Source organism: Adelges cooleyi, unplaced genomic scaffold (genome assembly GCF_023614345.1).
Source record: "Adelges cooleyi isolate 19-005CV unplaced genomic scaffold, UGA_ACOO_1.1 ACOO_flye_CR_arks_rails_tigmint_CR_PRNA_574, whole genome shotgun sequence".
In the NCBI taxonomy this organism is placed as follows: Eukaryota; Metazoa; Arthropoda; class Insecta; order Hemiptera; family Adelgidae; genus Adelges; species Adelges cooleyi.
The window spans coordinates 12,801,493-12,828,681 of NW_026096268.1; the positions used below are offsets into that span (position 1 = coordinate 12,801,493).

The 27,189-nt window shown below is 33.6% G+C and overlaps 2 protein-coding genes across 2 annotated transcripts in view; one reads left to right on the top strand and one right to left on the bottom strand.

Moving 5' to 3' along the window:
* The window catches only part of LOC126843210 (uncharacterized), a 181,986-nt gene extending 155,039 nt beyond the window's left edge, over positions 1-26,947 (bottom strand). Inside the window, exon 1 of the mRNA XM_050580584.1 lies at positions 26,699-26,947. The gene's annotated coding sequence lies outside the window, so the exon portion shown is untranslated. The remainder of the gene's footprint in view (positions 1-26,698) is intronic.
* Positions 19,126-21,642, top strand: LOC126843211 (uncharacterized). Its single transcript, XM_050580586.1, has 7 exons — positions 19,126-19,202; positions 19,337-20,136; positions 20,197-20,305; positions 20,600-20,699; positions 20,775-20,894; positions 21,184-21,342; positions 21,592-21,642. The coding sequence occupies exons 1-7, from the start codon at positions 19,126-19,128 to the stop codon at positions 21,640-21,642; spliced, it is 1,416 nt and encodes a 471-aa protein (XP_050436543.1).
* Positions 26,948-27,189: the final 242 nt, after the last annotated feature.

Here is a 27,189-nt window from a genome sequence, read left to right on the forward strand (position 1 = left end):
ATAAAGCGGGCTGCTGTTTCTGAGCTTGCTACAGGATTCGTATGTTTTACCTCATGGTTTTTTTTTTATTGTATTGGTTTTGGTCTTTATATATTCATACAAGTTTAAAAGCGGAAAATCTAAAATATTGCAATTTACAGTGTTCCAATGTGGATCTTAAAGGGAAAGTAATGAACTTTTCAACATCATAATCGAAAACCACTTATTTTCATTGTACCGACAATTCTATATGACAAGTCAATAATTATCCAAAACTGGTTATCAAAATGTTAAGCAAATTACTCTTAATTTAAAAGCTAATTACATATTATACACGTTACCATTTAAAAAATTCATATGGTTTTAACATATTATAAGGGGCGGGATTGTATATTTCTTTTTAATAATATATGAAATTCATCCCAACTAATAACTGTAAAAGTATAAGCAAAAAAATTCTAATATCTTCCAAGTTTTTGACTGGACCACAGTCATGGTTGAAATATACACAGGTAAGGCGGGGTATCAATTTTACTGTATACTTTACTACTACTGTATATTTTACCGTGTACTTGTATACTTGATTTCGATCGGCTAGCCTCTACGCTGACACAATATTGTTTTTATCATCGAATATTCGACGAAGATGAAGAGGTATACGTATATATTTACCTTGTATACATTTTCTATCATGGCTATAGTTAACCTTATCGTTATAAAGCGCGTTTAGATGCGGTATTATAAAATACTGCTACAGTTGGTACGGTTGGTGGCGGCAACGCTTGTTGTACGTTTTATAATTTTCGAACAAAGCTAAAAATCTACCGTTTGCGGTCAAAAAGCTGGTGAATAAAAAAAACCAAGGCGATCGAGACCAGTTCGTTTTACATTCATCACATCGGCTATACGTATGTGTCGAGCATGAATTTCTCTGTCCGGGACGTGCCACCACGTCGGGCTGACTGAAAATATTATCGAGGTGTTGTGTTGGCCGAGAGGAGAGGAAACGCACGGCGAATACACAACAAGCACGTGTCCGAATATTACGGGCTAACCACTTTGGATGTCGGACATTTTTTTCTTAAATATACAGAAGAGTGATAAAAAAAAAATTGGTAACAAAATAGAACGGAAAACTCTCCCGCCGCGTTTTTTTTTTGTCTACGTCGCGGTTTGTCTTGGTTCCCGGGGTGACGGCACGTGTCTAAAAAGTAACGAGAAAAATGGCAGTATAAAATTTGAAAGAAAAAGAAAAAAAAAATACATAAGTATAATATATTATATATCTATTATTCTCCTTCGCCTCGACTGTTTTGGTTCGGCCGCCCATTTCTTAAACTACCACTTGACACCATTCTCGCACAGTCCTCGTATCGCAGTTGTCAATCGCATCCGACCATCCTCTTCCCCTCTTTCCTACGTTTATTTTCATTGCCATTGTTATTGCTTCCGGTTCCTCTGCGTGCCCAAACCGCCCAACAGTCTATATTCATCTCAATTTTCGTCAGCTATGTGTAAGCCACGTGTATGCTACTACTTGTGTATTCGTTCATACATTATATAAAACAACTAACGATAGCAAAAATCTACAGCAATATATTATTAAAGTGGTAACCCTACCAGATGGCGTAGAAATAATATTGGGGTTTTTTTTCCCTTGCTAACCGACTGTTTGAAGCGTTGAATAACAATAAGCCATCGCTCGGACAACCCGCATTACTGACTTGACAGCAAACACTTGTCAGCAGTCAGCTGACTTATGCCGTGTATCTTGTTCAATGTGGAATGACCAAAACTTTGAAAACAACAGCTATACTCCCTTTGCCTACAATTTCATACACTTTCGAAATAACTGTAAAATATGGCTTCTTCATCGGAAAATAATTTATATTAATATGTAAACATTTCTCAGTCTGTACAGAGGAATAGTTGCATGTTATAAAGTCTATATTAGTAATATGCAGTTTGGGAACTTACTAAAACAGTAGTCGATTGCCAGCACGGTGGAAACTTACAAGTATATTCTATTATAATTATCTTGCTTATGTTTTGACGATAATATTATTTCTAATGTTTACCAATACGCCATGGTAGAAGACGTGTAAGCCTACGTCTATGTGTTTTTTACGTTTTAAAGAACTGTTATACTTAATCCGACTTTTCCTTGTTGGGTAACCGTCTTGCTGGATTGGCCCACACTCCTCATAATTAGTTAGCAAGCCAGTTGAAGTCAGAAAAACACCATAGCGCGCATGTGGAATAGTAATTTATTGTAATTGTGTGTACAATTTAAGCACGGCGTGATGAGTAGGCAATTTAGCAGCATGCCGGCACTGAAAATCATTATGATGCCGACCGAATGTCGATAGTTTTACATAATATTATTTCTTTACCGCTTAAAAACCTAACCGGTGTCTTGGAAATAAATAAAAAAATAAATAATAACTTAATAACGTTTTGCATTATACTCAAGTGTACCACAACATCATCAGTAAAAACAATTATAACTACCGTTACACTATAATTGCCTTGTGTTTTATTACTTGACCCGGTTAGGTCTTATTACGGACACGTACACCTTAAATGTACTTCGCAGACACGTCAAGGTATATAACAAATTTCGTATAATAAATATATCTGTATGGCACAAATTGATTTTAAAAATGACAATGGAAACGCCATTTGGGGTCGACGCCGTGTCTTAATACAAAAAAAAAAAAGGAACGGACGTGCTTAGCATTCGAAGATCATATATTATTGAGTTACTGCACCGAAAAAAACCGCAGACCGTAAAATATAAGACTATTAAAAAATATACTATCATTGCGCTATTGGCGACGCGTCACGGCATTTAGAGTTTGATCGAGTTTGTGATTAATAAATAAAAAAAAAATTATATATAAAGGAAAAAGCGTACAAATGGCAGCAAGAGAGAAAAACGCGTTTTGACCATAACAAAGTGAACACTCAAACCTCTGAACCAAATCAGTTATTATCAATCTATATTTAAATATTACAGATTTACAATTACTTTAAGAGTGTCGGTTTATCCCTCTCAGGGGCGGGTCGAGGAGAAAAAACTGACACCCCCTCCCCACCTCCACAGTTATTTTTATCATCGATGCTAAAACGAAAAGAACTCGCTAGTATATAAGTAGGTAGTCTAGTATTTAGTTATTAAATTTTAATCCATAGCCTAAGAATTTAAAATGAACTTGAGTTATGTAATAAACCTAAGTTTACGATTAAGATGTTAATAGTAGCTGAAGCATAACGAGTTAAGTTTAAAATTTAAAACCTACTCGATTTCTTAACGTGACAGCAGTTGCCGGATCTGATAATTTTTCGCTCTAGACACTGACCATAAGTGGAGCAAACTAGGTGGTTCGTTCAAGTGCTTTTTTCCCCTTCGTACAACTAATAGCGCCTCGAAATTTATTCGAATCAGTCCCCATCGGACGGCTTCGAGTAAATTCATTTTGCAACCGGTCGCCACAGAACATTTCCATATATAAATGTAAACTTATATATAAAAAAAAGGGTGAACCTCGTGAGCATTTGAATAGTGCGTCGGTGGAATAATATGTGGATTACGGTGGAATCGTTTTTTTTTTTTCAATTTACATGTTATATTACTATACACCGTATAGGCGACGTATGCTAAACGGCTACGCCAAAGTCGGAGACAATAAAACACTCGATAAGTGGGTGTGTCGGGCACACTTAAAACGACTATAAAAAAAAAAATCCCCTTTTGGTAATTGAGTCCTCTGTGCTGTGAGAGAGGGGGGGGCAGTGTACTTTATGCACCATCACTATATCATGGTAATATAATATTATAATACACCATTGGCTATCCTAGTTGGCATATAATATAATATTGTTATTGTTATTGAATGGCGTAAAAGTAATAATATAGCAATATACAAAACCCGGTCTGCCGACAATATGCCATCTCCGTTCCGTCATAATAGTAATTTCGTGTAGGATGTTATTTTTTATACACACTATATATATATTTATATATTTTTTTTCTTCGTTTTTTATTCCCAAATAAATATTGCTTTTGGCGTTACACGGCTGGAGAAAACGGTCGGTCGGCAAAACGAATAATGGCAATTTATTTCAATGCAAATCCGCGAAAATCGCCGTTGGAGTATTTATCCGACGTGTATTGCTTTTCTTCCTCTTCCTATGGCCATAACCCCTATAACAGGTGGCACGTAAAAAAAAATATATATATATATACTTATGAAGGTACACGTCGTTGTACTAACTGTGCTACTACAACTCCCAGTGTTTGTGTGTGTCGGTTGATTAAAAACAAAAAAACCGACCGTCGGCCGTGTATTGATAGTATATGCTAATAAGAGCTTACGAATGACTTTTCCAAGGTATTGGAGTGTAGTTCGATGCTATCCGAGTGTAGTTGATTCAAGTCAATTCAATTTTGTTTCTTTAATAACGAATCTAATTCAATTTGGCGTTGCCGCTAAACCGTTGTAAATCAAACGATGAATGAGAGATGCTATCTAACAGATTTATTATCGGATTTCGCGAATAAACTGCGCACTCCTGACAAACATGTTAGCGCTGACTTTAAGCGTACAATCAAAATTATAGTAAACAAATATAAAAAAAAAAATTATAATAATAACGATAATTATTTAATGGTTTTCGACCGTTTATAATGCGTTATTTTAGCGTGACACTCAAAAATTTGGCAACGGCGCTCGTTCGATCCCGTTTACCACGACAAAAACTCAATTGGTCGTTAAAACTTTTCCAAAGGAACGAGAAAAACAAAACTTAATAGCGATTTAAGTATCGAGACCGCGGGTCGTCGGTGAGGGGGAAGGGGGGAGGGGAGAGGGAGCTATCATTAATACAAATCGGAACCAAAGCAAATCAACCGGCGCCGCTAAGCGAGCCCAGTTTTACTAAATTATTTAACCTGTACAGGATTTACCGAGATTTAACGCATGAACTACTACGTCCCCCGAGAACTTGTTTTGTATTGTTTTTTTTTTTTTTTTACACAAGCAGCAACTGATATTGCGTAACCTTACAGTGAATAAAAAAATCGATGCAACTCTATCATACACTTCAAGCCGAATAATTGTAGATTATTACATAATATGTATAATGTCTAGATTTGAATTAATGCATGTTAAAATGCAGTTAAAATGTATTATTTGCAGTGCATTCGAGAACCCATAGAACCGAGAAGCCGCAGTGAATTTCTTAAAGAATACAGTCGAGCGCACAATAATGTCTAGAATAAAGATCTTTGTGTTTCGATCAAGACTACAAATTGTATCTAAACAAACTAATTGGAAAACAAGTTCAAAATTCTAACACTTATAACTGTTATGTGTGCTTATTTTACTTTGTTTGCTTTGCTCAAACATTTGATAACTTGTTTTTTCTACTGTCTAGATCTGTACATTCGTGGACAAGATTATAATATGGATAATGCTTTAAGAGAAAGTAAATAAATTAAAAAGTAAAATGGGTTGGATAAAATTAGATTAGTGGTATACGTATGATTAGAGCTAGTGGTGACTTGCAGTAAAATTGGATTAATGTTCTAAATATAGGGAGGTATGTGGACGGAAAAGGTAGAAAACGAGTAGAAAAGGGCGTAGAGAAAGAAAAGATTAGAGTAGTGACCCCTATTTGTATGAGTTGTATGAAAAAGAAGAACATGAAATTGTATATGGTGTATTATTTGAAAAACTCCTACAACAATAGTAAAGGAAATAGTTTATCGACACGGGATAGACTATTCATTAAACCCAATAATTGAAAACCCTACTCAAAGTACATTATAAGAATCGTCGTAGTTGCTTGCAAGTAAATAAAGTTTATTGAATTCACAGTTTTTAAGTATCTCGTTTTACAATCATCGCCTAATAAGTGCTGGGCAATTATAAAAGAGGCTGATAGGAGGCCGCAGCCCTCCCCGAAAATTTCAGAGTGTATAAAATATAATTATCAACGGCAGGGTTAGGTTTTGCCGATTTAAGTGTATTATGTGTATTTTTATTGAACCGTTGGTCACGAGACGGCTTGAAAACCTAGCCGGAGGTAGACTTTTGATTGGCAATCTGCCCGAGGGAACAGATGCGACGGATACAAGCGTAAAATTGCTCATTACCCGACAGACGGCCGGGGATGCATCTCGCCGGTAAATTGGCCATTTGCTCGGCACGTCATCTCCAAATGGTGATGGGGGGGGGGCGCGTTTTATAATATTCCGTTTTGAAAATCGATCATCACCATACGTAGCCGTCGAAGACTTAACGAACGGCTGCTTGGATGTGTCTCAGTGTGTGTGTGTGTGTGTGTTTTAATTAAAAGATTCCGCGGTGGCGACAAATTCGATATATACTCTTGGCGACGTAGAACGCCTATATGTGTACCTTACCTCCCCCATCCCTCAAGGCAGACTGTTCGAAACGTAACGATTCATAAAATACTATTGTGTGTATATATATATATATACCCAATCGTCATTGCCGTTTCCGTGTACATATAGCTACTCGTAAATTGAAATCACCTCCAGCCGACGCCAACGGATCCATTTGGCTCCTCTGATTTTCAAGTGGAAACGGCAAATTGCTTGCAGGTCACGCGGGGGCGGTTGTGTTCGGTGCGTGTACGCGTTCCTCCTTGGAAATAACTCTTTCCCGTGCTCGAGTGTATTAATGTATCGACGGTCTGGCATGTAAATTCTACACAAACGAGATGATTTAAATCATCCGTATACGGTCACCAATAATAGTGTCTTAACGTGCGCGTCTTGCGCGGTACTGTCATATTAATGGCAAACCAAGAACACAAAGCGTTGTTAACGGCTAATTTGCACTGGAAAATACCGAGTCAAACATGTAGAGTTGCCAAAAGTTAAATTACTCGATAACCAAACTCAACGCGGGTAGATGTAATATAATGCGCAAAGGAGGTATAATAATAATAATAATAATAATATAGCTTGTGGCATTTATAATCATAAGACAAACGAGACTAAAGTAATTAGGTCGCCGATGATTAGTCGACTAGAAACTTTGTAATTGGCCGCAACATGTTTAATTACTCGATTTAAATGCACATATTATATTATCATAAACGATGACCAAGAAAAGTAATAAAAACCATCTCCGTTAAATGCATTTTAAAATACACGTCGCCGTGTCTGTTGGCCCATGCAGTTTAATAACGTTGTATATATTTGTATAACGTGTGTTTTATAATCATATATAATAGTTTTACACAAAATGTTATAGTATATTTTGAGTATTATTACAATATGGAATCGCTCGTTATAAAGATTACAATGTATATATCGCATATGTCTGTTTGGTAAGCAATGTAAGCTATTTGGAATTCTCTTTAAGTATTCATACAACCGCAACTCCTTTTATATATATATATATATATATATATATATATATACATTTTTTTTTCTAAAAGGATATTTACAATTACCATACGAGAGGGTGAAACGTTGGTCAAACGTTTGAGTTTGCATATTTATGGACTCTGAACACGTCCGCTTGTCTTTCTAAAGCCCGCTGACATGGTCGTTTCAACAAACGAAAAAACCAACAAAAAAATATATAATATATAAATATTATATTAGATACGCAAATTCAATTGAAATGACAAAAAAATAAAAAATATTAGCTCTTGAAAAGAAAAAAAAAGTGGAAAATCGTTTAATCTTTTAATATTCACCACGGTTTGCAAACCATTCTTTTTACATTTAATATTAAAATCCGTTAGCACGCAGAATGCTAGTAGGGTAACTGCTGGTATGGGGAAGCTCGGCCACTGATGTAGTATACAGCGAGTAACAACATTGTGAGGGGAAAAAAATATTTCTTAAATAAGGGTTCAATATAGACCGCTGCGGTCGGTGTTAGAAATACAATTGTTTGATCAAAATCATTTTTTCCAAAGAAAAAAAAGTTTTTAAAACTGCTAAAAGTTATTATTGTACACATTTGTATAAAATATATTTTAGTTTCTTTATAGCGAATACATTTTCATAATAATCTTTAATAATAATACAAATTGCTTCAAATAGGCACTGTGAGTGTGGTAGTGTTTTATTGATTTTTTTTTTTACTTGTTGATTTTATAATACGGATTTTCCAATTTTGTATTTAAGCGTAACCATTGTAGCAGGTGACGGCATCAATGAATGGCCATCATAAACACCACTAAAAAGCCATTAACTTTGGGACCTTTTATAAATATAGAGAAATTATACATTGACCTTTTTTAATTTTCAATCAAAGTTTACAGGTGTTAGAAAATGGCAAACAGCCCACATAGATGATCGCCGGTATTGTCTCTACTCTTTATGTCCAAAATCGTTGATATGCAAAATTTCAACATAAATGAAAAATATACTTATAACCAAAATAATGAGTGTTTTTTTGTAACACACTAATTCAGTTTTATTTTGCAACCATTTTTTTTTTACACAATTGTTCTATTGTAAAAAAAAAACACATTAGCATTGACTATTGACTTTCAACCATCGCATTTAATTATTATAATTCCATATTAAAATAAAGTTGGAAACCGTTACCAAACAATGATTGTTTTTCGAGTCGAGAGCTTTTGAGGCGTGAACGTTAGTTGGATTACACCTCGCCTATAAGACCTTCTGTTATTACTTTGAAATGTACTTTTTTAATTTGAAAAAAAAAAATTGTTCGAAACTGCGTACACCGAACAGTCAAATGGATTTTATTAAAACGTTCAATTTATTATTAAATTAGCATAATAATTAGTTGGCGAGAAAAGTGATACTTTATGTAAATTAAGGTTAACTATTATGCCGGGAAATCTACATAATTAAGTACAACTTTGACGGAGTTGGCCAATAATCGTGTATTGTACTTTTAACGCTAATACAATATAATACTACGAATACAATGTAATATTATACTATATTAGCTGAACCGTTATGATATTGTTTCTCAGCCGAACAAGAGATTAAAATATTGACACGTCACCCCCTTCTCCCCCTCGTTGGCGGTTTAAGTAGACAACGGTTTGTTCTTTTTTTCCGAACGTACAAATTCAATGTTTTTCCATCTCAGAGTGTATATAATATGCGGTTGCCGAACACCGCTACCGTCGAAAACGTCTTGTGCAGCCATGAAACCAATACATCATATTTAACTCCCAAAGGAATGCCTATTGTTCGTGTCATTGTCGACGTCGCAAATTGAACAAGTAATTTTGTCGAGTAGTCACCACGCGGACTTAACGCGTGCACTCGAGCGTTAAACCGTATTTTATATTATATTATTATATTTCATTCGGATCCTGTACTGTAAACCGATTAAAATGTACAATTTAATTCCTATTCGTCTCGTTATTTTTGAAACAGTTTACAATATCGTGCACTATATTATTGGTATATTTTCGAAAACTAAGAACCGGCAGACCGAGCTCCGCTATCGTTATAATATTATTATCATAGTTTTCATTTTAATTTAAACGTTTCAGTCGCGTAGAAAAATCGACGTTTCATCGTGTTGTCATGGCAATAGTTTACATACTTAATGGATTTGCCCAGAGTTGATAGCTGGTTAGATAGCTTTAGGGTTTATATCACTTAAGTTCGCATGTTTACCGAATTTTAAGAATTTATATTATATTTGAACAGACGTGAAATTAAACACCAGAATGCTTGAAAATTCATTAATTTCAAAATAAATAATAATCGTTTAATGAAAACTGCATATGTATATTCTACCTGCGTCCATTCTTAGTGGAAACACTTAAATTCAACCAAATCGGTTGAATCTTGATCGGTCAACAAACTCTGTCCAATTATTCGTACAAGGATTCTATATGGGCATATTTTTCAAGTAAGTGAATTAAAACTGATTCCTGCAACGTTAATCGTTTCAATTGTTTTAACGTCAGACAGACAAACGTTCAAAGAGCCAGAAGGTTGGGCGGGTTAGAACCAACGTACGGAAAATGTAATTTCAACAACAATCCATTAGTAGTCTCCCGGTAAAGTGCTCGACAACGGTTCGCATTAACAGTCCATTCGCGGCATTGCTAATTTAATAAAAAATATATTGACCTTTGTCGCCGAGGAAGTGACGCAAATCTAAGTAAGATGATGTGTCATAGTAGAACGTCTGATTGTTTTTTTTTCACTATCCGACAACCATAGGTGCAACTAGACCTACATTTTAGGGAATGCTAAAATTATGTATACCTGACAGAACATAACTCTTCAAAATCAGATTTAAAATTAAATATTTGTATCCTTGATTAAGTGCTAACGAGTCAATACTTTAATCTTTTAACTGACAACTATCCTATAAATATTGCATTGAAAAAGTATAAATAATTTTCGTTAGGTCTATTTCAAAAATTAGTGAAACAACACTTAACTTAATCTTTCCTCCGAAATCTCATATCTCTTCGTTATTTATTTAAAAAAAGTCCTAAGTGATAATATTGAAAATCAAATGGCAATGCTCATATTTAAAAAACAATTAAAATATGAGAAAAATACATTAAAAATACTTCTGGAAAACATTTTTCCGTTTGTAATATTAACAAATGTAGAATATTTCTCGGAAAACAACATAGCGAAACCGTCAGTGTACTTTTTTGGTCTCGGTGGATTCATTATGGCGAAAGCTTTTGATATAATTTCAAAGGATTTATGTTGTTAGTTTAAAAAGCTCTGCCTTTTAACATTGCTGTGTCTATTATGTGAGTTCGGTGAAATCAGAATGTTTAATATTTTTATCGTATGGTCGCATTATAGAGTATTTTCCATATCATAAGTATGTGTGTGTGTTTTTCTAATTATCGCAATGGAGTGCAAAACGACTACATGTTTTATACTGAAAACCGTTTTACTGTACACTTTTAAAACAATATAATGTATACAAACACATCACAGACAGTCTGAAGTAGGCAAACCCTCTGTTTCAACTTATCTTGACTAAATAGATGAGAAGGGTAAAAATGTAAAACCTGTTGGTCGAGTGAGTGGTTTAAGGTTTTACCGATTATTTTTGAGTTTTTAAATGTGGCCCGGCCTGCGCACCCACATATACATTATCCTGCTGTACGGTAATTACTTCTATCTGATATTATACAGAAATAATAGAAGTCCGATCGCGTTAGCACTGCATGGGAAAAAGGTCTACAGACACAACAAATGCCATATTACCATACACATCATATTGTATACCAAGGCAAATAAATAGTATAAAGGACAAATAACTATGCGAAAATGTCATTTTTTCCAGAGCGTATCATACGAGGTATTATCATAAACATAATATTATGTATACTATGTTATAAAGACTAGAAAAATAAGTTCATTGTATACACTTGCATGACCTTCCGTGAAATCTATGATTGAATCGATTGTGGGCTGTATTAACATTTATATGGGAAAAGTTCGTCAAAATACGGCGGTCGTGAAAGAAATGCACCAGACACGAAAATGTCGGCGGATGAAACCTTTGAATAGAACTCTATACACAATATTATAATATATATACACGACGGGTCGGTCCAGTTTTTTTGTGTTACATAGTAATAATATTACTATTACATGTACGACCGGTAAGTAAATTGAGCGATTCGTCGTTATTGGGATATCATACGGTGAACCGTTTACATTGTGACCGGTGCTTCGTGGGTTAATGATAAAAAAATAATATTTGTCAAGTATGTAAACGTGATAAACAAGTAGAGAAAAATAAGCTGGAAATTGTAGAGGCGTAAGCCGAAGGAGAATTTCATAAATGTTATTTAACCTAATCCAACCTAACCCGTGAAGAAAACAGAGTAATGGCGACGGATTGAGAAACGCCATGATGGATGATGGCAAAAGCTATCACTTGTGCGGGATATTGCAAAAAAGAAGATCAAAGAACCTCCCCCTTTCCCATCACTATGACTAAAACAGTTATTAACTGAATTGTGTAATAGGCACGTTTTATAAATATTATTATTCTGATGTTATTGCGCCATGTGGAAATGTAATAAAATACAAATCGCCTGTCTGGAGTTTTAATAATAATAAAAAAAAAACACTTATATTATTATTTCTGATGCGACTTTGGAAGAATTCGTTTATATAATTAATATAGACCATAGAACCGGCCATTTAAATATCAATTTTATTTGATTATACACTCCAGAGTGCTTTGTTCAATTTTCATTTGTTTCCAGATAAATATAAAGTTTTGATCCTACAAACGTATACATACACCTGTTCTTTTCGTTCTTAATATTATTTTTTATTACTTACATTTTTAAAAATTCAATAAATATACTACAGAGTTGTTTTTTTGATTTTCGAGAATATTAAATGAAATTTGAACTTCAATGTTGTGTTTCGTATTCTAGCTTTTTTAGTATTAAAACGTCGTTTTATTAAAATAACAATTGGCGAAACTTAATTAATATTACTATAACAAACGAAGGGCACGTGGGAAGAAGGGTCAAATTTGTCCATTAAAAATGGTACATTGGCACTTTTATCGAATGTAGAGATCTTTCGGTGGGAAAAAGATAACTGTGGGCCAAACTTAGCGCCTTAAAAACGTTTGACTAACGTTGTTTTTGTTCTCCTGAAAAATTGACAAAAATGCACTACCACCCTTCTTCCCCGGTGTAATATTATTATTATTATTATTTATATCATCATGGCGTTATTATGATTTGGTTGATTCGGATAACCAAACAAACCCGCCCTGTCTAAATTAATATTGACTCGACAGGTTTGTTGTTTTTCCTCTTCGCTTCATTTGTGCCGCTATTGTGATTACCCACCATGCTCAAAGCACAATGGCCAGTGCCGTTCGGTACTTTTTTTCTTTAAATCTAAATCGACACCGTATCGAGCAGGAGATCTTCAACGGGTTTCTTAGGGAGCTGCCCACGTGTGTACATTATGTCGCATATCTCTTAATCGTTCTCCGTACACTGCGGAGTGTCTGTCGAGAATTAATTACAATAGTATATTATACTCGAAGAAGTAGTTGCATAAAAAAAGGGCATAAGTATCCTACAGCAGTGGTCGGCCCAAGAGTCTGGTCTGGACTTGAAAATCCTGTACCTACACCTCTCGCTGGCGGATTAATTTACCGCCGGGAAATTGCAAGTATCGTCGGTCCGGTTTTTTTTATTTTATTTTTTTTTTTTTAATACCAATTATTCCGTTCGAGCAATGCATTTACGCGTACATAATTGCCTATATACCATACTCGAAGCGTACTATTACTTTTCCCGTCCTTTGCGTACACTGTATTTTACCACACGCGTTTATTTTTTTTTTTTTATTGTTATTATTTTTTAATTGCATTTTTTCCCTTCCCGCTCCTTATCCTCGAACATATACGGAACGCGTCCATTACAATATTCGATGCTTTAAAAAAAAAATTAAAATAAACGCATAAATCCGCTTAGGGCCAGCCGCGCGCGTTCACCTCCGGACCACATTAATTTCTCGGTTTAATAATAATTTAATCGCCCTTCGAGTTGACCGACCCGCAATCGATGGATTATTATAATAATATTGACAAAATAATATACATATATATATATATATATATATATTTGCGTTAATGATAAAGCTGTGCTAGTTTATGTAGCACGTCGTCCATTATGATAATAATGCGACGTAGGGAATTAAAATTCATAAATAGTTCACTAATAATAGGGTTAGAGTGAAACGAACAAGTCGCTCATAAATAATAATAATAAAAGTAAGGTAGAAATCGCTGTAGGAATAACTTAACGTGATCAAAATTAACAATAGCCAAATATTGTCACAGCCACTTACGTTTTCTTGTGTTGTACAAATTATATTATACAGTTTAAACAGCATGGCTTTCGACAATATGGCTTAAACAGTTTTTTTATATATTTTATTTATGTTATAACCCAATTAATAGCCGATTCATAGTTGTACTTTAAATAAAATGATCAGATGATCATGATTAATAACCAGTAGCATTTTGAAAACTTTTTATGGCCTAAATCATTATATAACAATAATGTATTTGTTTTTACAAAAAACACAATTAAAATGTCAGTGTTTTAATCTTTTGGACAGTTTTTAACATAACCATTTTTATGTAATTTATTCTATTTTTTATAATCTCTTTAATTTCCTTATCACTTGATTGACTTTATTAAAAGGCCAATGGCAATGTTAAGTTTATTATTAAGGTTACATTTAAAATGATGATTATAACTAGATCAATTGCTTAAAGCTTAAAAATAATAACTAGTCGATAACCTTTTTTTAATTACTTATATTTAGTACCTCTTGAGTGCAATAGCTTAAAAAAACCTCATCCATCGTGTTTACTTGATCTCAGCTTAAAAAAAATTGTGTATTTTATTAAATTACTATTTTCAAATTGGATTAGTCTTTTAATTCTAAAAAAGTTGGTAGCCATTTTTAAATGTACATTTTAAATCCAATAGTAGAGAGGAAAAAAGAAATATCAAATAAAAAATCATGTGGCAAATTTTAAACTTGAAAGCTCACTATTTTCGATACTTTAAAATTCATAAAATAGTAGTAAAATTGTAATATTTTTTTTCTAGGAGAGGGGTACCTTTTTGAATTGAGTTTATAATTCACATGTATTGTACACCAGCTGTAAGTAGAAGACATCTGAAAGAAATGCATTTAACGCTTTGTAGTAGTTATTAATATTTAGCATGTTTCGGTTACAAAAATAAATTCAATATTACAATTCACCGAGTCATTAAAAGACAAAATAATTGCCCTAGGTCTGTAATACTTTGATAATTGAGTTTTTGTCAGAGGTCAAATAAATAACAACTTATATTAATAGTTTGAAATTAACTTTGAAAAGAAAGTAACCCGGGTTAGCATGAACATAGCCGAATATGAGTCTTGGACGCAACGCAAAAGTTAAACATAAAATTACAGCATGAACTCTCTAAATTCGTATTATTGCGTTTCTGAAAAGAGTCAAACAAAATGGGCGGGTAGCTTTTAGCGTTGTGCAAGTTAAATTTTGAAAGTGGCCGTTGTTTTACCTCACACTACGTTTTCCCCCCATTATTTCTTAACTTTTAAGTGTTATTGTCAAACAAAAGAAATGGACTTTTTCGCGGTAACGTCAAGATTTTCTGATGACGTTTGTCGAAGTTGAAAAGTTTTTCGCTTTTAAAATAGTTTTGACAATACGAGAGCACAGCCAAAAGTAAAGTAAGATAAAACGTTATTATATATAATAATAAACAGTAGCGCACAACATAGACCGGAGCGAAAAAAAACTTGCCGGTCATAGTCTCGTCGTAGGCCATATTATATTGTTATTATTTTTTTAAAATATATATGTAACCTGTCCAGTTTATCATTGGCGTATGGCTTGTGTACACTATTTTAATATGATTGATTACCTATCTGGAGTAGACACCGGATACACGCATGAGACTCGATTTAAAAACTTGGTAGCTTAGTCCTAAATTTTAATTCATTTACAGTCGGAGGACTCCATACATACATTGTACTTGACATGCTTAGGAGAGATCGGGTGAGACTTAGAGATCCGTTTACCAATAAGTTGAGTAGTGCGGTGCAGCCCGGTGGTGTTCGAAGGGCACGAAAAACATTTTAAGGTTATTAAATTTCCACGTTTGTGTTCAATATTAATGTGCGGGGTATTAATGGCGATAACGAGGAAAATTTATCGCCCGAAACGAACACGGCGTTGGCGTGGAAAACCGCTATTCGAACGCAATAAACGCGCGCGAAACAAGTATAATAACAATAATAATACTAAATGTCAGCGACCGTTTTCTCCATCATCGTATGACCGCCGTACGGGAGGCTTTCCTAAAACCCAATTAGCACGTGTAACGTAAGGCCGAAAACAATATTCTCCAGTAATCCAAAGCGAGCGACCGTTCTGTGAAATCTTATCTCCGGTCTGATCCGACGTTGTCGATTAAAACACACCCACACGACGACAACACAATAATTCCAAAAACAAACGAGGTTCCTAACACAATGGTTTCGCTCCCCAATGCCCTGTCTTCTTATTATAACTATGCGTACACGGTGCTGTTGTAATTGAATTGTACAGCATCGCGTAGGACTCGGTGTACAACAGACACAGACAGAGTACACGTATGCTGTAAACCGTTCAAAAGAACAGTGCATGTCCTAAAGGAGACCGCAGGGGTGCCAAAGAAAATCCGAGGCATGCACAGAGAGCCGACAAACTGCCATAATTCGTGAAGAGCAAACGACATTTTTCTGTTTTCTTAAAAGATTAACATATAACAATCGATTATGGTACAGACAATTTTGTTCATGTTGCTTACAATTATTATTCGTATACGTTGTTTGACGATATACAGATCAAACGTTTGTTGTCTGGAAGTCAATGTCAATTGACTTCATCAATCCCAACCGCAGACATCCGTGGAAATGTATAGGGACTATAGTCACATTCGAATCACTGTAACTTTAGATTATGATCGTGTTGGTCTCATATTCGACACGTCTTTAGCTAAAATAAAAGAACCTAAAATGTAGGTATTTCGAACAGCACTGACTTATAGTTTTAAGGTTTTTTTTACAGCACTCCGAGCTCTAAATGTCCGCCGATGCTATCCCGTCTGATAATTTCGAAAAAAATAATCAGTACACTCGAGTATCTTAACGATAAAATGACAATTTCGGGTCGCAAATACTTAGGTCATAAATAATTAAACCTACCTGTTTGAAAACTAAAACACAACGTTGTGTATTTCCGTTTCGAATAAGAGTAACGCGCACGATAATGAACTATAGGAGAACCGAAATTGTGGAAATATATTTGTTTTATGTTTATTCAAATTATAAGAAAAAAACGTGAACAAGCGAACCATATACCGCCGTACTTAGGAAACCGATCAGGGACAGGATCTTTTACAGAAAACGAGTCGTCCTGGCCGGCTTTGTAGCCGTCCAGAGAATTAAAACGTCCTTTCCCTCGGGAACCCCGGCATATATACAAGGCGATCCATCTGATGTAAGACCCTCGTTTTCTCATTACTCTTGGGTACATATATTTGACTATATTTTTCAACACTTAGAAAGTTTTCACCTTGATCCCTTATACGTAAAAGAAGTATGGACTTTGTTTTTTTTTCAAATGGGAACGTATGTTTTTAATTTTATAAATTTGTAGACAAAAAAAACGTTAAAAACATATGTCCCCACAAAGTCCATACTACTTATAAGGGACGAACGTAAGCTTTTGTAAGTATTGAAAAATATACCTAGTGATGTATGTACCGAGAAACTGAGTGTCTTATACGTCAGATGGATCACCCTATACATGTATATTGTATAATATGTCGTTATTTGTATTACGTTATTATTATCGTCAAACGAATAGGTCAAGAGCCGCGGGTCCCGAAAGATGAACACGACATCTATGGGGACGTACACCGTCGGTCATTTATCACACCGGAGGTCGTGTGTGTTGGTATTATACAAGAGAGGCCTTCACGCCAATGTCACCCGGGATACAAATAACGTATTTATGTGCTTTCCCCGACCCGGGCACCAGGGCTGGTCGGTGGAGATTTGGGCCGAACGCGCACACGAAATCGCCTCTTTTTTCCCCTTTCATCCCCCCGATACTCGCACATAATTCATACGTCCGGCCGACACGGATCCTATAACTCATGTACGATATAATAACAACAACAACACAAACTCAATCACACAGAAATATATATATATATATATAAATCACACACGTGTGCGGCAGATATGTGAAGTGGTCGCGAGCAAAATAAAATATAGAAAATTAACAACAATAATAATAAGACAGTCGGAAGCGAAATCCATAACCCAGGTGCAGGTGATGTAGGAAATCTTCGAGTAAAATACACCACCGGGGGTCTCCTCCGCTCCGTTTCCGGCTTTCCTTCCTCGTTCGACGTCTCGCAGCTCATGTCGCGTGTGTGTTCTTTATCTTCTTATATTATATATAATGCTACAGCCGTTATACAGCGGTCACCCCGGCCGGTCCTTCCGGAGCACCGCACCCGAGAGCTGGCCGGAACGGAACGTTATTAATGGTCGACCGCTCGTATCGACTTGTGTGTGATCCGTTGTTCCATTGCCGTCCATTGATGGCAATGCAACGGCTAACCTAATTATTTTCTCAGTCAGCATAAAATAGAACAACTACCGTCCGGGCACGATCGAACCATTATATATTATATATACTAAAACACATCACATAATGGTTCATTTAAAATTTAGTACAACTTTTATTTCGTGACATCATTGGTGTCCGTGGCCTCTTCAAATTTTATTTTATTTCTAAGAAATTATAATAAATATTTGATGTTAGTACGGTAGTAATTATACGGACGTTATGCTAACAATTCAGATAATGTATGCATTTTCAATGCATTTTTAATTCTATACCATAATGTGGCTATAATACGACATTTGTGCATTTACACATTAAAAATGTATGAGTGGCCTATAATGACTTAAGTTCATTGAATTTTTGTTAGCTCAGAAATTGTACAGTTACTGTCTTTCTTCTAGGGACTAAAGTACATTTCTGTAAGTGCATAATAAAACGTCTGAACAACTTTGTTGTATTAAAGTAAGTAAGTATAATTATTGGTAAAAAAAAATTATGTAATAAAATCCATTTAGAATATTTATTTCATAGTTAACGAAGTTGTCACAATAAATAATAAAAACAATTTCAAATGTGTTTAAATATGTTCAGTGTTACTTTTCTTATTTTTTTTTTAGTTTTGCAACAGTTTATTTATTTAATATTTTACAATGTGTGACTTTAAAATGCTAATAACAATAAATCTAATAATTGTGTTAGAATAAGTAACACAGTTAAAAAAAAAATTGATATGGTTTGTATGCTACAGGTAACAAACACAAAATACATTTTTTCTACCCCTATTTGCTCAAAAATATTTTATAATTTATATTATTTGTTTATACAAATTAAATAAATGTGACTAGTGAAGCATTGGCTGTAGTGCTGTAGCGAAGTCATAGTGTTTGACATTGCATGGAAAATTACTAAATGAGCACGCTTATGATGAATGAGTGTTTTAAGAGAAGTTGCGCCATTAGCAGTACAAAAGGGTACTAACAATACTAACAATACTACAGTCAAAAGGTTTGAGAATACTGTATGGATAAAAACTAAAAACCTAAAACTTCTCAACGTTTTTAGATAAGTGTAATAGTGTTGATCCCGATGTTAGGTTAAGGCCTGTATTCAGCCCTGCGAATGATATTCTTTGTTATTAGATTAGTACCACTACTAAATTTATGTTCTCAGCTCACTGCAATTTTTGATTGTCAAATGCTGGAACTCGGGCACGTTGATTATAAAGACTACGTTTTTAACGTACGTCTGGCCAAACTCTTGGGCCTATGTCAAATGCTACATCCGAACAACGTTAAGTACTACGGTTACAACATTTATCAATTACCGATCATTTTCGGTATGCTACTCATGGGAATCACAGGATGCGTCTGCGGATTGACGGGAATGTACCATTGGAGCAACGACTTAACTCAATCTTTCTGGATGTACACTTTTCTGCAAAATATAATCTTTGTCATTTACAAATTGGTGGTGATATTTAAGAACTCGGATGATATTTGGGAGTGTTTGCACGTGGTTAGTTTCGATTTTTTGTCATACAAGTTTTACGACAAAAGTATACTGAAAGTCTGGCAGACCCGAACCATACGATTTACTTATATAATAAGTGTCGCATTAATTATGACGACCGTAGTGTGGTTTGTTAGTCCCCTTATTATAAGTGATAACTATATCAAGATAAGAAACCACGACGGCTCTTATGACAGCTACCGCCTTAGCTTATTCAATTTGTATTTCATGGTATCCACAGACGTGTACAACGAGTACTTCTCAATATTCTACATAGTCGAGACGTTGATCGTCTTCTTGTACGCTTCGTTATTAGTATTGTCAAATATAGTGATAATATCTTTATGCACAGCCATTGTCGGTCAGTTAGAAACAATTAATAAAGGGCTCGAAAACTTTGAACAAAACCACATAAATATCCAGGAACAAGGTAATTTTTTTTATACTTAACTTAAAGTCTTTAAAAGTGTTTCTTTTTTACTACTCATAGGTATGAGCAATGATTATAATTTGATTGGAGGCCGTCCCGAAGGTAAACGCGCAATTAAAATTCAGAAATATTTAAAAATAATCCTTTCAGATCATCAAAAAGTTATAAAGTAAGTGATTCGAGGTATATAATATTCTAATATAAAATATGAAATGTCCTCAAAAACGGCATTACCTCTTAGAAATTCGAACCCAACGGTAGCAGTATCGAATTAAATTTTTATACATTTAAAAATGATAATATCACTGTAGTAAAACTGTTTAATGTTAAGATCTATCCTCCGGTCACGTTAAGACCTGTGACGATAGCTGTGCAATGACTGAAACGCGTCACATGTCGCTATACATAAAATATTTATTAAAAATGAATATACAAAGTTAACATTATAAATATATTTTTTTAGAAAGCTGGAAACATTTTATAAGATTATTGGAAAACTCATTTTGATGGAGTTCTTTGTATTTTGGGCTAATGCCGTATTTACTTTATTTGTTGTAGCTCTGGTAAAATTTCATTAAAATCACAATCCTAATTGGTATATGTTTTCTTTTAATTGTAATTTTGTGAAATTTTAATAGAATTACTACAGAAATGAAATCGTTGATACCGTCCAAACATTTAAGATGATTATTGGATTTGCAGTGTTTGTGTTCAATTTATTCATGACTTGCTCATTATGCACCGCTATAAACGATGAGGTACTGAACATATACTGCTTTTGTTTTAAATTAATATTATTACCTTTAAAAAAGTTGTACATAAATATAAAATTCTTTATTTTATATTTTTATGTTATACAATAATCCTGTTTATCTGACTTAAATTTGTTATTTTATTTTTATTTTTTAAATCTAATAAATATATTAAATATCATTATAGTAACTTGTTTAAATTTTCAGTTTTTTTTTTTAATATTTCTTTAAAAGATTTTACAAAAATATGTTTTATGAAATTTAAAAATCTTATTTTACATAATACACATTTCAGAAAGAGGCTATTATATTTGCTCTCTACAGTACAGGCTGGACAGAAATGGACATGGAAAGTAAACGTACGGTATTGTTAGCAATGAATATGAATAATGCTAATAATTTATGTCTCAGATTCACTAAGGACAAATTAGTCGATTTAAACTTGTTTTTAAAAGTAAGTAAAACAACTGTTTTTTTACGTGTAGGCAAGTTTCAAAAGTGATGCAAGTCAAACATCGAATAATATTAGGTATAAGATATCAGTCAGTTAATATCGTTCATGACTTATTAGTAAACAAAACGAACCCTAAAAAAACTGTTCAAAATTTAAATGTAATTCTTGATCACAATGTGAAAAAGAATCATAATAATAACAAATATATTGTATTAATAAATAATAATAAACATTTTTATTTGTTCATAGTCTATAAAGCTGTGCTACTCGATTGTCTCGTTTTTGAAAAATTATGCCTAATCAGAGTAAAAACGTCGTTATGCTGCCACAAGAAAATGGAAATTTGCTATTTTATTTTTAATTTATGCGATTGCTTTTAATATACATTATTCATATTGAAAAATCTGTACACTAATAAACATAGTTTTCAAAAAAAAAATGTTGTACACTAATGTAATATTTGTATTAGACATAATAATGTAATAATGTATAAGGACGATGTTGGGTGCTCATTAAAAACATAAATAGTTTTAAAATAATATATTATGCAATTATAAGAAAAGACGTGCTTGCTTCTTTAATTAGTTTTTAATACTTATGTATGATTGGAAATTTCCTGTGTGCAATATAAACCATGTTTTGAGACTAAATACTCTCCGCGTATTAGATACATGCATATTGAATAGGTTTACACGTATAGATTCCAATCGATAAACAGTTAATATTAATATATTATACATATTGCGTGCAATCACCTTGCATAATAATATTATCACATATTCATGCCATAATATCTTCATTTTCATTATAATAATAATATGTGTACAAGTATCTCGAGCATAAAGCATCTGTATAATATTATGTATTAAAAGGGAAGCTTCGGTGTCGTGTCGGATTCCGTTAATGAAAATTCTCTAGTCCCCTCTTTTTTATATATATACAAATATTGTCTATGGCTTTTTCTTATCCAGCCAAGACCCTCCTTAGTTGAAAAAACAAATGCAAACACACACATTCGCATTACTTTTATGAAAAAAATATTTATAAAAACTCGAATGAACGGGTCATTTGCATTACTATAAGCTAAAATGATATTTTATGCGATTCAATATTTTAATGTCAAAAAACTAATTTTAACATTAATATTATAAAAGTTATTTATTCTAATCGTGTTTTGGTTTAGGTATGACTACTGTTACTTTCTTTCGGATTAAAATTTCAATAATTTTCTTACGGCTAATAGCCATTCAAATATTTTATCAGTCTTCAATTTGTGTTCATCTATAATTTTAGTTAAAAATAAAATCACAAAGAAAAAAAAATTATTAATCAAAATTTGCCTATCAACTATCGCGTTGGTAAATTGGTCATTGCCAATAATTTTAAAAGCAAAAATATTTATAAGTAATACTAGTTTGCTACAGTTGAAGAAGGAAAATAAATACCTCGTGCGTATAAAATGTCTTATAGGTATCGTTTCATACCTAATAGAAAAACAAAAGGAAATCTCTAAAACAAACTGTGTTAACATTTAACCCTTTACTTGGCAAGGGCTAATTATTAAATTAAAAAAAAAAAAATTAAAATAATAGTACTTTTTAGGTTGGCCATGGAAACTTATACATAAAATATATGACAATTCAAAATTTAAAAAACTACATCCATTTGGGCTCATTTTCCAGCTGCTAAATTAGTAATTTCTCAGGTTTTTAAACGCGTATGATGTTTTACTGGTACCATTTGTGCATAAATATAAGTTCTTAATTTGTTCAGAATTTTAAGGTGACAACTCGGCTTAACGATAACCGTTAAAATATGTTAATTTTTTGTTTAACAACCAAAAAAAAAAAAAACGCAAGAACAGGTGGAATTAACGACGTTGCACTATGTTCAAAACGGCTAAAGGCTTCTAAAGTCGTTTTGGTAGTATAGTTTTTTCAACCAAAAAATATGTTGGTTATTTTCAGAGTCTGGGGAACGTCTGTATGTATTATGCATAAAATATATACATAATATAATTTCACGATCGTTTTTATAATACAATTCAACTTAATAGTAAGTTCTAACTTTTAAATTATTCACAATTTCTGTCTACATTATATTTTTTAATAAAGTACATTCAGTTGTATAATCTCATCCCCTTCATTCCTCTTTCGTTGACTATGACTGAAATTTGTGACTTACCAAAGTACGATTTAAAAAGTTGGTAAAAAAAAGTAATTTCAAAAGCATTATTCATTGTAAGTAAATTCAAACGTTTGAGGGAATTCATGTAAAAATATCACTTTTCTCCAACCAAATATGTTGACTACCGTTTTGCTAAGAAACCATATCCATACTTATGAATGGTAATAATCCATGTATTATCAATGATTACAACATACAGAATAAAATAATTGTTACTGATACTATTATCACACAACAAATATACACTTATAAGTTACAGATGTAATATGTACAATAAACTGTGTTTTTTCTTAGTCCGATGGAAATTATGACATTGTGCGGTTTGCCTTTATTTTGAACCGAAAATCATGACTTGCTGAACGATATACAATTTATATATAATGTTTTCATGAAACAGATCGGCCACAACGATGAGTATACAGTCGTCCCGTTCTTTCTCAAACATTATATAGCTCGTTAAAAAAATTATTACCTAATAAAACAAAGTCGGCCTTTCGATAGTCCGTCCGGCGGCGACGCCACAATATAATCTAACGTCGATACGACGCAATCGGTAATGAACTCGGTTGGAAACGGCAATAAATTTCATCCGAAAACAGACCCAGTTAGCACAAAAACCTTGCTCCAACAATGGGACGGACTTCTAAATACTTCCTAAAAATATTCCGGACAAATTGAGTTTGGCGAACAAAAATATAATAATAAATTTGAGCTTTGAAAGCCCACACGACGAATAAGCCTATAAAAACGGATACGTTAATTTGTCACGTTCAAAAATACCTTTGAAAACAGACAAACCCATATATATATATATACACACCTACGTGTAGAACTTGATATCATAAATCTTGTCTGTCGTCGATCTCACGTAAACAATAAAGTTTGTTACGGGAGAACGTGCCATCAGCAAAAGCACATTGGTCGCAATTTATAGCGTTGAAGTTCGAAAATGTAATATAAACTTCAAACTTCCAATCTCCACCCTTGATAGAATTAGTCCATTATGTGTTTTTTGTAGGTAACTAGATTAAACTAAAGAAAAATAAGTGTTTTAAAAATATTTTTCGTCGACTTTTTCAATACAAGTGGGTTACCCAAACATTGTCCTTCCGTACTTCTCGACCATCGCCATTTTTTGTGTTTTACACCACTTGTCTTATTAGTCTATCCTTAATTGTCGACCATAGAAATCTTCTTCGTCTACACTAATACCTGTTTCTCCTTTCGTTTTACTACACTTAATTCGAAATGCCCGGTTCATCTCAACCTATTCTTTCCTATTAGCGTCCACCACACATATTACCTCATACTGTTGATTTTATATATTTTATATCTAACCTAGTAAGTCAACAAATTGTGTACCGCAATACACTCTTCGCAGCTACATAAACATTCAAGTATTAAACTGTGTCAGTTACCTTATGGTAAAATTTAAAACATGATTTTTAATGCCTGGTAAAACAACTAGGTATTAGATATTATTTGATTTCACAAAAATACTCATCATAGTAAAACGTCTAGCTTTACATATTAAAAAAATGTGTTTTTATAATGTTACAGCAAACGGTATTAAATTGATATTAATTCAGCCAACATTGTATATATATATAATATGTCAAAATATTTTTTTATCATTTTATGATCAAAGAAGAATATTAAAAGTTTAATATAAACTCGGAAACTGATTAGAAAATTGTTTATTGAAGTTTCGTCGTCATAGTCAATATTTTCTGCTTAAGTATGTACAAGATATTATTTTTAACGACAGAAGTTAGTTTGGTTCATAAGCCTTTAGTGAATTACAGTCTAATCTGTGTTAAATTTTAAAGTTCATAGGCAGAATTACGACATTCCTTTGATGTGGAACGTTACCTATATATCCATGTTTATGTAGGGCTGTGTAATCAACGCCAGCCAAGAAACATAAATGTTTACCATTAAACCTCAAAATGACTACAAAAAACATTTTTTTTTTTTTTAACTTTTTAATAGCGTTAGGACATAAATTCATTACAAACTTTTAGTTTTGGTAAATAAATAAAAAGTCTTTATTACTATAGGGTTAGCACACCCTAATCTAGTACCTATATTTTACATACAAGCGTCTGGTCTTTTTGATCTGTGTCTTTTTATATACATCAACCGGCAAGAATAGCCATAATTAATGTTATTTTAATTGATTTTTTTTTTTAGTATTATTTTTCAAATTGGTATAAAAAACTATTTATACGCTACAAAACCATTAGGTACAATGCAAGCGAAGCGTTACTGGTTAATTTTATATTTAAATGAACACAAATTTTATAGATAAATATTATCGTTTCTTTATAGGATTCCAGTTACATTTAGGTCTCTAAAATTCCACCAGTGCCAGCCAATCGATGCGTTGTACAAATAATATTTTGTTTACATAATTCTGACCCTTTACTATAAAAAAAAGTCAATCTCGCTTTTACCAATAAAACGTTTTTCACACTAGCGCGTTGTTAACAATAAGACGTACACTTATTTCTTAAAAAATAAACAGTTTTATTTGGAGAGGTAAGTTAAACGCACAAACATTTGCATTAAATTTAATTTATGTTAAACACCAAACCATAAAATAAAACACACGGTGAGGTCACAGGTCTTAATGACCGAAAATAATAACGTCACTTTCAGTGTCGTTAATTGCGAGTCTTTAGGTCGCAGACATGTGAAACAACTAATGAAAATAAAAAGCAAATTTTAGAAAAATTGTAATTATGTAGGTATACATTAGATTTCAGCCTTATTTTCAGACTGGACGTTAAAAAATTGGAATTAAATAAAAAATACATTTCCACCACTTTTACTCCTAAAACGTTAAATATTGTTTAACTGCAAACGGTAAAGCTATAGGTACCTAAAGATTAACTGTGTTTGCAAACGAACTTGTAACTGTTTTGCCTATTTTTCGGAAAGCTCGTCTTGTGCCAATGTCAACAAAAATCGTTAGTTGTATTTTCAGGTAGACACGAATAAATCATTTGATCACCGTGATAAAAAATAATTTAACGATGACGATCGATGCGGTACCTAATACAATGAAGAAGATACTAATCACAATGGTCGGTATTTCGACGGCGGGGGTGAAACGGATACTACGAATTCGAAGAAAAAGGGTTAATAATTATATAATATGGTTCACCTGATAAGATATTTTCCGGTTTCTGTGCTAGGATAGGTTTGCTCGATTCCGGACAGTTTGTGAGCGAAGTCGACGCGACGATTGGGTCTCGACCGTACGTGCACACTTCTGTAGTGTTTTTTTTTTTTTAACGACCGCGGTAATGTTTCAAAAAAAAAAACAAAATTTCCAAAAACTACTCGCACGCCACGAGGTATGCGTAAGTACAATCGGACGTACACGCCGAGCGAAAGGCAATGCAGCGCGTTGTCATCCGACCACCGACTGGTCCACGGTGGCGCCCTTCGGCCGATCCCGCCTCTCCGGGGGGCTGTGTAAAAGCGCTCTGCTCGGTGGCCGTGTCTTTTATCTCCAGCGAGGTGCCGGCTAAATTCTTTTTTTCTTCTTCCCTGATAGCCCTTAAAATACACCCCCGCCGACGACGACGACGATATCCACACGACCTACCCGAACCAGGGTGACGTTAACCGACCACGGTCCGGCGGTAGTGC